This window comes from Salmo salar, chromosome ssa28 (assembly GCF_905237065.1).
Source record: "Salmo salar chromosome ssa28, Ssal_v3.1, whole genome shotgun sequence".
In the NCBI taxonomy this organism is placed as follows: Eukaryota; Metazoa; Chordata; class Actinopteri; order Salmoniformes; family Salmonidae; genus Salmo; species Salmo salar.
In genome coordinates, this window is record NC_059469.1 from 15940732 (window position 1) to 15952781 (window position 12050).

General features: G+C 43.2%; 2 protein-coding genes across 7 annotated transcripts in view; one reads left to right on the top strand and one right to left on the bottom strand.

Moving 5' to 3' along the window:
- Window positions 1-502: 502 nt before the first annotated feature.
- pms2 (PMS1 homolog 2, mismatch repair system component) lies at window positions 503-8247 on the bottom strand. Of its 3 annotated transcripts, none has more exons than XM_045709934.1 (10): window positions 7272-8247; window positions 6991-7130; window positions 6774-6860; window positions 6560-6662; window positions 6237-6420; window positions 3723-5284; window positions 3343-3510; window positions 3153-3253; window positions 2808-2977; window positions 503-948 (listed from the first exon to the last, which is right to left on the bottom strand). In XM_045709934.1, exons 1-10 carry the CDS (start codon window positions 7370-7372, stop codon window positions 805-807), a joined length of 2760 nt encoding a protein of 919 aa, XP_045565890.1. In that variant the 5' UTR covers window positions 7373-8247; the 3' UTR covers window positions 503-804.
- A 442-nt stretch (window positions 8248-8689) lies between these two features.
- LOC106589587 (eukaryotic translation initiation factor 2-alpha kinase 1) overlaps window positions 8690-12050 on the top strand; it is a 31728-nt gene continuing 28367 nt past the window's right edge. Inside the window, exon 1 of one of the 4 annotated variants that reach the window (XM_014179736.2) lies at window positions 8690-9049. In XM_014179736.2, the coding sequence (XP_014035211.1) occupies window positions 8896-9049 (154 nt within the window). In that variant the 5' untranslated portion in view covers window positions 8690-8895. Of the gene's footprint in view, window positions 9050-9859; window positions 10420-12050 lie in introns of those variants that run through there. The other 3 variants (XM_014179735.2, XM_014179737.2, XM_014179738.2) reach the window with 3 other exon arrangements.

The window sequence follows — 12050 nt, forward strand, 5'->3', positions numbered from 1 at the left end:
GACACTAATTAGTAAGAAACTCTCCACACCTGCTTGTCTAGAGCTTAATTGGAAACAAAAACTTGCAGACACTAATGCCATGTTCACATGTTAGTCGGAACTAGGAAACTCTGAAATTTCTGACTTGCTAACTGGTTGTAGATATACACGTGCCGCATTCAACAAATCAGCAAGTCGATTAGCATTTCAACACGGCATAGGCCCTCCATGGAATGAGTTTGACACCCCTGATCTACGTGTGGTTCCAAGACAACACCAGCTTTGGAGCCAAATGCCAAAAAGTTGACTTAATGACTGTTTGTGGGTCGTTTTCTCTGTTTTTTCCTGTTTAACCCCTTTTGCCATTTCACTTGGTCATCCAGCCGATGCAATTCCGTAAACATACCATGCTAAGGAGCTCAGTACGGAATCCTCAGTATGTCAAGAAAGTATTTACGGTACGAACACAAAAAAATATTGTTCTATTCAAGTTGGGTTTATGTACTGAAATTATGCCAGAGCATTTGTGTTTGGATTATTTTATTGAATGTGTACTTAAAATAATAAAATTTAAAGAAATATAAAACAAATATGAAGGCTGAACATGAACATGCAGTGTCAAATTGATGAAATGTTAGATTGTTTGACAAAAAAAGAAAATATAACAGTGCTTGGTTTTACATAATGAGTTAGTCAATGTTTTGGGGGGTGAAAAGCAACCTAGTGTCTATTCAGACAAGAGCAGGCCAACACCCTTTAGAGATGTATTCAGTGTATCTGTTTGAGCTGGTCCAGCTGAGTTGAGAAACCAAACCAATGTAAACTTCAGTCTTCTGAGATGATGTTCAAGTTTGCAAGGTGTCTCATAGTGGGTCTGCCATGTGGACAGTTCCAAGGCTGCTCTATCTCCCCCATATGAACCACAAGCTTCTTCATCTCACTGGTGCTCAGAGCAGTACCGATCATCACCTTCCGCGGGAGACAGAGTACATAGCATCATTGGACCAGGGCACAAATTAAAATTGTGTCATTGGAAAACTAGCGCAAAAGTATATTTAAAATACCCAAAAAACATTTACACTTTCAATCACTGCATAACATACATTATAACTGCTGTATTTGTACTAATTATTATTATTTAGTGGTTAAATCATACAGCTCATTAAATCACAAGTCAATCACATTAATACATCACAAAAACATATTCAGTTGAAGTCGGAAGTTTACATACACTTAGGTTGGAGTCATTAAAACTCGTTTTTCAACCACTCCACAAATTTCTTGTTAACAAACTATAGTTTTGGCAAGTCGGTTAGGACATCTACTTTGTGCATGACAAGTAATTTTTTCCAACAATTGTTTACAGACAGATTATTTCACTTATATTTCACTGTATCACAAATTCCAGTGGGTCAGAGGTTTACATACACTAAGTTGGCTGTGCCTTTAAACAGCTTGGAAAATCCCATAAAATGATGTCATGGCTTTTGAAGCTTCTTATAGGCAAATTGACATAATTTGAGTCAATTGGAGGTGTACCTGTGGATGTATTTCAAGGCCTACCTTCAAACGTAGTGCCTCTTTGCTTGACATCATGGGAAAATCAAAAGAAATCAGCCAAGACCTCAGCCAAACAATTGTAGACCTCCACAGTCTGGTTCATCCTTGGGAGCAATTTCCAAACGCCTGAAGGTACCACGTTCATCTGTACAAACAATAGTGCGCAAGTATAAACACCATGGGACCACGCAGCCGTCATACCGCTCAGGAAGGAGACGCGTTCTGTCTCCTAGAGATGAACGTACTTTGGTGCAAGAAGTGCAAATCAATCCCAGAACAACAGCAAAGGAACCTTGTGAAGATGCTGGAGGAAACAGGTACAAAAGCATCTATATCCACATAACCTGAAAGGCCGCTCAGCAAGGAAGAAGCCACTGCTCCAAAACCGCCATAAAAAAGCCAGACTACGGTTTGCAACTGCACATGGGGACAAAGATCGCACTTTTTGGAGAAATGTCCTCTGGTCTGATGAAACAAAAATGGAACTGTTTGGCCATAAGTACCATTGTTATGTTTGGAGGAAAAAGGGGGAGGCTTGCAAGCCGAAGAACACCATCCCAACCGTGAAGCACAGGGGTGGCAGCATCATGTTGTGGGGGTGCTTGCTGCAGGAGGGACTGGTGGATGTCACAAAATAGATGGCATCATGAGGGAGGAAAATTTGGTGGCTATATTGAAGCAACATCTGAAGACATCAGTCAGGAAGTTAAAGCTTAGTCGCAAATGGGTCTTCCAAAAGGATAATGACCCCAAGCATACTTCCAAAGTTGTGGCAAAATGGCTTAAGGACAACAAAATCACGGTATTGGAGTGGCCATCACAAAGCCCTGACCTCAATCCCATAGAACATTTGTGGGCAGAACTGAAAAAGCGTGTGTGAGCAAGGAGGCCTACAAACCTGACTCAGTTACACCAGCTCTGTCAGGAGGAATGGGCCAAAATTCACCCAACTTATTGTGGGAAGCTTGTGGAAGGCTACCCAAAACGTCTGACCCAAGTTAAACAATTTAAAGGCAATGCTACCAAATACTAATTGAGTGCATGTAAACTTCTGACCCACTGGGAATGTGATGAAAGAAATAAGCTGAAATAAATTATTCTCTCTACTATTATTCTGATATTTCACATTCTTAAAATAAAGTGGTGATCCTAACTGACCGAAGACAATTTTTACTAGGATTAAATGTCAGGAATTGTGAAAAACTGAGTTAAATGTATTTGGCTAAGGTGTATGTAAACATCCGACTTCAACTGTAACAGACACTTACCGACTTCCTGCAGGCCCTGGAGGCGAACATCTGCCTGACACGAGACGGCCGACACATGACCCCTGGGCTGTCACTCAACATGAAGATGAGCTCCTCGATGTCCCCCGGACCAAATGTCCAGTTCTTACTGGTTGGCAGGGATACCAGCTTCACCCGCTCCATCACCTGGGCTGGAACACAGAGAGCAATGGAACTCAGAATCAGAAAACAGATAGGAGCCATACCCATGCATGCTAGTTTGAAATCTACCTTTTGGGGAGTGTTATTCTAATTTCTTATGGCAAGGTATATTTTACCCCACTAAATATAGGAGTGAGTGAGCGTGTTGTTTTCAATTTTTCTTACCCTCCTCATCTATGAGGAAATCAAAGCCATTCTTTCTGAAGATCTCAAGGTTCTCCATGAGAACGTTCTCGCTGACTGCTGTGAGGTGGAGATTCTGTGGACTGAGAACACCATAAAAACAAATCCGTTTAACACAAAAGGAGTTAAGTTACCTATATAAAAGTGGTGGTGAATGTCAGTGATTCCTTACACAATGAGTCGCTGTCCTTGCAGTGCGGTGTGTTGTTGAAGCATCTCGAAGTTGTACTTCTCGTCTGTGGCGTGCTGGTCTATCATGAAGATGTCAGAGTTGAGCTTAGTTATGATGAAGCCCAGGTTAAACTGGCCGATTATCTCCATGTCCTTAAAACTGTCTTTGCTATGGGGATTACAGATGGGAACATTTCAATGGATTTAAGTATAATAACTCGATAATAATCATGTTATGTCGACCCTGACAAAGGCAACGTGCACCTAAAAATAGGTTCAAAAATGCAATACAAAAATAAGATTAAATTGTGCCACTTTCTTTTATGGATATAAAAGGTCAAACATAGTGGTCAGGAAAAAAATATTGTCCTTACAATTTACCAAAAATAGCAGTTAAATTCCCACCATATCTCTTTCTTCAGCTCATCCTCAGCACTCTGATTCTCTCCAGGGCTGATTTTGGCTCTGAAGCGTCTGTAGCGCAGCCCGTCTTCAGCCTTCTCTCTACGCTGTTCCTGTAGCCTTCTCACCCTCCCAAACAGCTCCTGTACAGAGAACTGCAGTGGCACTGCCCTCTTCTGTACACAGACTGGTGCGTCCACATTAGACCCAGAGGATCCTTCAGAACCGGCTGAATGTGTGGTCTTGTACTCTGAGGAGAACTGACCATCCTCTAGTTTGGCCTTCTTGGCATTGGGACTGAAGCTCATCTCCTCAGACGTCTCTGAAATACGTGGTTCAATCGGCCGGTCGAAGTGCTTAGCAACTGTGCGTTCCTCATTGAAGGGATCATCGAGCGCCTCGCTTTTAATAATGGGTTCGTCATCTACTGTGATGTCTGGTGAGTTGAACTCTGACCCTGTAGTGGCATAGAGACTCTCTGGGGTGGCTGTTGGGGAGCTGTGCTCTGACAGGACGCTCTCTCTGCCAGAGTCTACGTCGCTGTCCGGCGTCCTTCCATACCTGAACCCCACCAGCACAGACCTCCCCACTGGGGAACATTTCACTGCACCTCCACTGGATTTCAAAGGAGATTGTAAACTTGGCCCGTGTGTGTTCTGACTCTTGTCAGAGCCTCCGAAGAAAGACTGCAGTTTCTTCTGGGTTGGACCAGTGTTAGCAGCTTTAGTAGTGCTCGACTTGGACCCACTGCCTGGGCTGTTGTGCATGGAAAAAGCAGCCTTCAATCCAGACAAGTTGAGAGAATACTGGGGGCTTGGGATAACAGATTCTGAATCATCTCCAGCTTCAGGGGCCGTCTCAGATGATGGAACCTGGCATCCTTCCATATCAGATGGAGGCTCTGCTGGTCTGTAGGAACCTTGTAAAGTGTGTTTACTGGTGGTGGAGAAGGACATGTGGTTGAGGCTAATCTTGTTGACTCCAGTCTCGTACATGGCGATGAGAGAGCTCTTCAGGATGGCTAGCAGGAGCTTCTCCTCCTGGAGGAAGATCTGACGCTTGTCTGGAGTGACGTTCACATCCACACACTCTGAGGCAACAGTGATGTTCAATGCAACAAATGGATACTGATGTCTGTTAAACGTGTGATACACTTCATTCACAACCTTGGAGACCTTAGAAGGATCACACGGCCGGTTGTTGATGTAAAAGAACTGTCTGTCTGTGGCACTTCTCCCGACACCATGATCCCCTCGCGACACAAAACCGGAGATTGTGAAGAGGTCTTTGGGTAGGTCTGCATTACTCAGTCCATAATCCTCCTTGATGTTGTCTGTTGGGGAGAGCTGCTGGAATAGAAGCAGACTCTGCAACTGTTTGGGGCCAAATATGGCTCCAATGTTGTCCCTCATGCTCTGTCTGCCGCTGGTGCAGAGGACCGGGGTGCGTTTGCCCTGTCCCGTCTGGTTGGTGCAGGTGATACGAACCCCTGTAGAGACGATGCAGTAGGACTGGAGCACGTGAATCATCTTGGTGTATTCCTGCACACATACAAAGTGAGAGCACAATACTTTATGCATTCCCTAAACCAGTTCTGAAGAAAATACAAACAGTACAATACAACCAGTCAAAGTAGTGTGTTGACATTCCTTTTAAAGGAGTGCTGTTATTTTAGTCAATTGTGTTGTTGTGGTTGAGTCATGTACTGTCCAACCACAGCATGACACACCACTCAGTGTAGATCCAAAAGAATATGACTGACTAGTGACTAATAACCTCCAGTATTTATGCTGCAGTAGTTTATGTGTCGGGGGGCTAGGGTCAGTCTGTTATATCTGGAGTATTTCTCCTGTCTTATCCGGTGTCCTGTGTGAATTTAAGTATGCTCTCTCTAATTCTCTCTCTCTCTCTCGGAGGACCTGAGCCCTAGGACCATGCCTCAGGACTATCTGGCCTGATGACTCCTTGCTGTCCCCAGTCCACCTGGCCGTGCTGCTGCTCCAGTTTCAACTGTTCTGCCTGCGGCTATGGAACCCTGACCTGTTCACCGGACGTGCTACCTGTCCCAGACCTGCTGTTTTCAACTCTCTAGAGACAGCAAGAGCGGTAGAGATACTCTGAATAATCGGCTATGAAAAGCCAACTGACATTTACTCCTGAGGTGCTGACTTGTTGCACCCTTGACAACCACTGTGATTATTATTATTTGACCCCGCTGGTCATCTATGAACATTTGAACATCTTGGTCATGTTCTGTTATAATCTCCACCCGGCACAGCCAGAAGAAGACTGGCCACCCCTCATAGCCTGGTTCCTCTCTTTGTTTCTTCCTAGGTTCTGGCCTTTCTAGGGAGTTTTTCCTAGCCACCGTGCTTCTACACCTGCATTGCTTGCTGTTTGGGGTTTTAGGCTGGGTTTCTGTACAGCACTTTGTGACATCAGCTGATATAAGGGCTCTATAAATAAATTTGATTTGATTTGATAATAACTGACCTTTTTGATGTTGCGTTGGAACTCCTTGTGTCGGACGGGCAGGGTGTAGAAGAGCTGCGACAGGCTGACCGTGGTGCCCTGCTGCCTGGGGTGGGGCAACCGTTGGGTCAGGTGACCATTGTGGTCAAACACCAGTTTGGTGCCCACCTGGGCAGCCTCATGACAGGTCACAACACTGAGGTCACTGGGGAGAGAAGAGAGGAGCTCAGCTGATAATACTGCAGAGGAGAGTAGGAAACTTGCATCTGACTCTTAGAAAAAGTACAACTACGTTATACTCCCCATCCATCCAGGAGATACAGAGAGATAGAACACAGCTTTACCTGAGGGCACAAAGAGAGCTGAGGGCTTCCCCTCGGAAGCCAAATGTTTCCACGTGGATAAGGTCAGAGAAATCCTTCAGCTTCGATGTGTGGTGCTTCAAGGCTGTGGGCAGGAGGATAAAATAAAGGGCCTGAGTACAGTGTCCTATAAATACAGTATACTACAGTATGCAATATACAAACATACAATTGGCAGATAAATGGTGTTACTCACTTAGTCCTTCAAAATTAGCCTCTTCCACTCCTTTGCCGTTGTCAGACACTTCCACAAGCTCTGTTCCGCTGTCCTTCAATTTAATGTCTACAGATATGAGGTGGAAACAACTCTCCATATTTTGGATTTGTGCAACATCAACAACAACGCATTTCCAAAACAGAAACCATACTACATCCACAGTCGATTTACAGTACAGTATTTGCAAAGCACTTACCAACATTGGTGGCCCCTGCATCAATACTGTTTTCAACCAGTTCCTTGACAGCTGTAGCCAGGGTCAACACAACTTGTCCAGAGCAGATCTGATGCACAGATTGCCTGTCAATGGCCTTGATGGTTCCAGCTGGTTCAGAGCTGTTATGAAATACAATCATCATGACACAAATGGCTTTGGTACATGTATGCAGGTGTTTTCATTCTACACAATTATGGTTCCTTGCAGATGAGTGTAACATCAATGAACAAGGAAACATGTAGATGAGGTACTCCTCTCACCTTGCATCCGTCATCTCGACTGTTTGAAGAAAAGTCTGTCTGTCTGTATAAGGTCTATATTCTGTTTGTTGATTCTGTTTTCTCTGGTAGCACCATTTCATCAAATCAAATTCCGGATACAACTAGATGGCTAGCGTCTGACAAACCAGCTAGCTAGCTGTCATACATGTTGTCAACAAGTAAGAAAACTAACGTTAAGTTCACAGAATTCAGTTGTCGCAACAAGAACAAAAATCAGTAAACCGCGATTTAGATTGAAGTGGCTGCAGTGAAAACAAAGGTAGTCCTCTTCCTCCTCATGTTGACGTCCATCTATCCGCGCGCTTGTTTTTGATTAATCACGATTGATTCTGCGCAGAGAACACGAGCAGAGCGCTTGCTCTTCCTCGTCTTCTTCTTCTTCGTCGTGGTTGGTTAAGCGGATCGCATCCAACCTTAATGTGCATACATTGCCAACTACTGTACTGGAGTGTGAGGCCAGTCACGGCCTGCCTACCGTACATTAAATGTTCTCCATTAGTCCTGTTCCTGTAAGACTAGTGAAATAGAGCACTAGACACCACTTTCCTTTCCTCCCCCCACTACACCACCCTCCCTAGACCGCTGCGCCACTCGGGAGGCCCCGCAAATAGATTTTAACAAACAATTAGTCCTCCCAAAAATGCGGCCCTCCGTTGAATTTCAAAATCCCGATGTGGCCCTCGAGCCATAAAGTTTGCCCACCCCTGCGCTAGTGCCTACATTATATTCAACCCTCTTAGACAGTTTGTGTGCCTGTGTTATGACGTTCTCTTATTGGTAGTTGTTGGTGAACAGTTATCTAGGGTTCGCGGGGTCCAAGCAGGGTCATGGCTAGAAAGGATTTACGTTTTGTCAAATCAACGTAAAAAGTTGTTTGACAAAAACAGTATTCGGTCTTGCCAAGACCATCCAGCAGGTCAATCCCCCTGATGTCTGCCGGTCAATAGAACCATTCAATTATTTTTTTGCATAAGGTAAACCAAAGCCATAGAATATAGACTAAATATATGACTCTGGGGTGAACTATTGAACAAGTCAGTACTTGTAGTTTTCGTTTGAGCCCATCTCTAAAATGTGTATTTTTTCTGATTAATAAAAAAAAAACATGTTGTATGTCACCAATAAAGATTTGTAACATTTCATCATCATCCTTGCCAGGATCAGGGACGAAATGAGATGCTGCAGGGAATGTCTGACTTGTAGCGCAAAATAATAAAACGAACAAGACCGCGGTAATGGATTACATTAATGGATAGGGTTACGGTTTAAAAGTGATACAATCTCATCAATATATAATGATACAAATGAAGTCAGACTTGATTCATAATTTCCCCTCACAGTGGACGTGAAATTATTAAACTGAACGTAATGTTCAGCTCATGCTGTTTTAAGACAGCCCCCCCTCTCTCTTTCCTGTGTGTGTTGTTCGAAATGGATGACACTTGACCGTATGGGACTCTTCTGGCGAGCTTTTGGAAATATTATTTTGTAATAACGTCTACCTACAGTAGTTACCGTTCATGCGAAATATTAAAGCCTAAGTATTCTTACAGTTGGACATGGATTTATGCCACAGTTAAATGGTTAAGTCACCGACGTCAATATGTTTAGCTCTCTGAACGGACACAGAAAGGAAAGTTCGAGTAGCAGCAGCATGATCAACCCCTTGATTCGCCGAAATCTAACCACCACAACGACCAGACATGAGCGGAGTGTGTTTAATTTGACCACAAGTGAAGATGAGGTTGAATTTGACAGTAAGTTGATAGACACCTGAAATTGATTCTCCAAATATGGCTGTGCTAACTAGCCTCAATCTAACTAGCTAGGCAGAATTGAGAGAACGTATGTATGGTACTGTGGGCGGAGTCATCCTGCTGTCAGTAAACCTACCCACTGAATGTACCTGCAATAGGGTCCAGTTGCGACGCCATCTCTCAGAGCAGTCACCCCTCAGGGTCTCTATGCTGCCATCTACTGAAATGTCATCTTTCAATGCATTGCATCTCTCAGAAAAAGTGGGATATGAAAGGAGTGGGCGTTTCGAAAGGAACCATATAAGGAGAAGTGGGGATTTCGAAAGGAGTCTTAACATTAGAAGCGCTGGAATTCCCTAACTACTAGAACCGCCATGACTTGATATTTCTATTATTATTATTTCAAATATTGAATAAAATACATTGTAAAATGAATGCTTTTTAAAATAAGGTAGCTAAGTTAACTAGCATTTACGAAAAACGTAAAGTTACATACATGGCTACGGGTAGATAAAGTTCAAAGACAAAGCTCACAGTGAGTGAATAGACATTTTGTTTTGCCACAAGTGAAATACCCTACTGTCATCTCTGCAGACCATGACTAAAGTCCGATAACACAGAGGACATCTTGAGTGGCACTTTTTTAAAAACCCACTTCTCCTGATATGGTTCCTTTTGAAACGTCCACTCCTTTGGAAACCCCCACTTTTCCGGAGATGCACTGCGTTGAGAGATTACGTATAAATAGGTGGTAGCATAGAGACCCTGAGGGATGACTGCTCTGAGAGACGATCTCGGAGCTGGACCCCTTTCCCTACCTGGCCCGGTTTCCCAAAAGCTAATGCTGCGTTCAAAACCACTGGGAAATTTCCGACTTCAGTGCGTTCAAAACACCTGGGAACCCAGGAGAAAAAATGAGCTCTGACTGAGAAAAATCGATTTCAACAGTCATCCAACTCGGGCCTCTTTTTAGAGAACCGACTTTCCGACCTGAAGAGCCCTGACGTCATAATTTCACTTCGTATTATTCTGAGTTCCCAGTTGTTTTGAACGCGGCATGAATTCGTCGTTAACACCTTCGTAAGAACATCGTTACATCTCCGAGCTGTTTCCAAAAACCAATGCACTTTGCCTCAGACCACTTGTAGAACAGCTAAGGGCATCGTTAGATGCTTTTTTTGCACACCTGCATCACTTTATACACAGAAGAGATCCCCTAAACATGGTTTATCCGTCTTTCTGTGTCCACTGATAACTTCAGAACAAAGGGTGCGTTCGTAAAATGCTTCCAGTGTGTCAGAATACGCTCTTGACAACTTTTGTCTCCAAAATATTGGCCGCTTCGTTGGCGTAGGTGTGAAACTATTCAAGTAAGTTAGTTTAACTTTTTCAAAACGTATTTACTATGTATTAGCTAGCTGTCTAGCTAGCTACAGCAGGCCACTGTTTGTAGGCTAATGAGCTGCTTGTCAGCTAGCTAGCCGATTTTACATACTATAGCTAGCAAAGTGAAATATAATCAGCCAGTTAACTTCATATTAGCTTGTTTTCTTGATGTAGGCCTATTTTTCATTCTAAATTTAAAAACTCATGTTCCAAATACATTTGTAGATAACAGCAATGGAAGAGGGTGAATTTATTTTCTGCTCCATCTGTCAGAAAAGGGAGTAGGTATACTAGTTAGATAGGGCAGGTTGTAGGATGACATTATGAAAGACCATGAATTGTTGCTAGCTAGACTCAGTAACATTGGTCTCAGTGAAGGGGCAGTAAATTTGTTTAGGAACTATCTTTCTGACAGAACACAGTGTGTATAACTGACAATCCCAAGTCTAGCTTTCTTGAGATTAATAGAGGTGTGCCCCAGGGTTACATTTTAGCTCCTGTGTTGTTCTCAATTTTTATTAATGATTTGGGAAATGGGATGCAACTAGCAAAATTACATCTATATGCAGATGATACAGTCATATATTTATGTGCTCCTTCTCTGATTCAGGCTGTTGAAGAGCTCCAGACTGCTTTTCAGTCACTGTAGGCCCGCCTTTATGGCCTCAAACTGGTCTTGAATGTACAAAAAATGAAATTCATGACCTTTACCAGAGCTCGCACTCAGCCAGAGAAGGTTAGCATTGTCACATCTGGTGGCTTATCCATTGAAAAAGTGTCATCCTACAAATACCTTGGTATATGGTTGGATGAAAAGTTGTCCTTCAAAGTTCATGTGGATAATCTTGTGGGGAAGCTTAAATTGAAATTGGGTTTGAATTTTTGTAATAAGGCTTGCTTCCCACTTATGGCTAGAAAGACGCTTGTTCAGGCCACTTTTCTCGCTGTAATTGATTATGGTGACTTGTTGTATATGCATGCAACCTCCTCCGTCTTACAGAGACTGGACTCTGTTTATCATGCATCCGTGTGCTTTATTACAAATGCCAAGTCATTCACCCACCATTGCACCTTGTACCAAATGGTAGTTTGGACCTCACTTCATATGCGCAGAAAGTGACATTTGTATGTGTTCATCTACAAAGCCCTTTTGGGTAAACTCCCTCGTTACCTCCTGTAGTCTGGTCTCCACTACTAGCAGTTACCATACCTGGTCTGCTAGGTGGTTGCTACTTAAAGTCCCCAGGACATTCACAGTATTAGGCAAAACTGCCTTCTCTTCTTGTGCACCAGAGGCATGGAATAATCTACAATCAAATCAAAAATAAAATCAAACTTTACTTGTCACATGGGCCGACTACAACAAGTGTAGACATTACCGTGAAATGCTTACTTAACCAACAGTGCAGTTCAAGAAGAGTTAAGAAAATATTTACCAAATAAACTAATGTAAAAAGTAACACAATAATGAAGCTATATACAGGGGGTACTGGTACCGAGTCAGTGTGCAGGGGTACAGGTTAGAGGTAATTTGTACATGTAGGTAGGGGTGAAGTGACAATGCATAGATAATAACAGCGAGTAGCAGCAGTGTACAAAACAAATGGAGGGGTGG

Coding starts and splice junctions, on each gene's coding strand:
- pms2 (XM_045709934.1), bottom strand. CDS start 7,372: ATGAAATGGTGCTACCAGAGAAAACAGAATCAACAAACAGAATATAGA. Junction 6,421..6,559: donor AGCTCTCTTTGTGCCCTCAG/GTAAAGCTGTGT, acceptor TTCTCTCCCCAG/TGACCTCAGTGTTGTGACCT. Junction 3,511..3,722: donor GAATTTAACTGCTATTTTTG/GTAAATTGTAAG, acceptor TAATCCCCATAG/CAAAGACAGTTTTAAGGACA.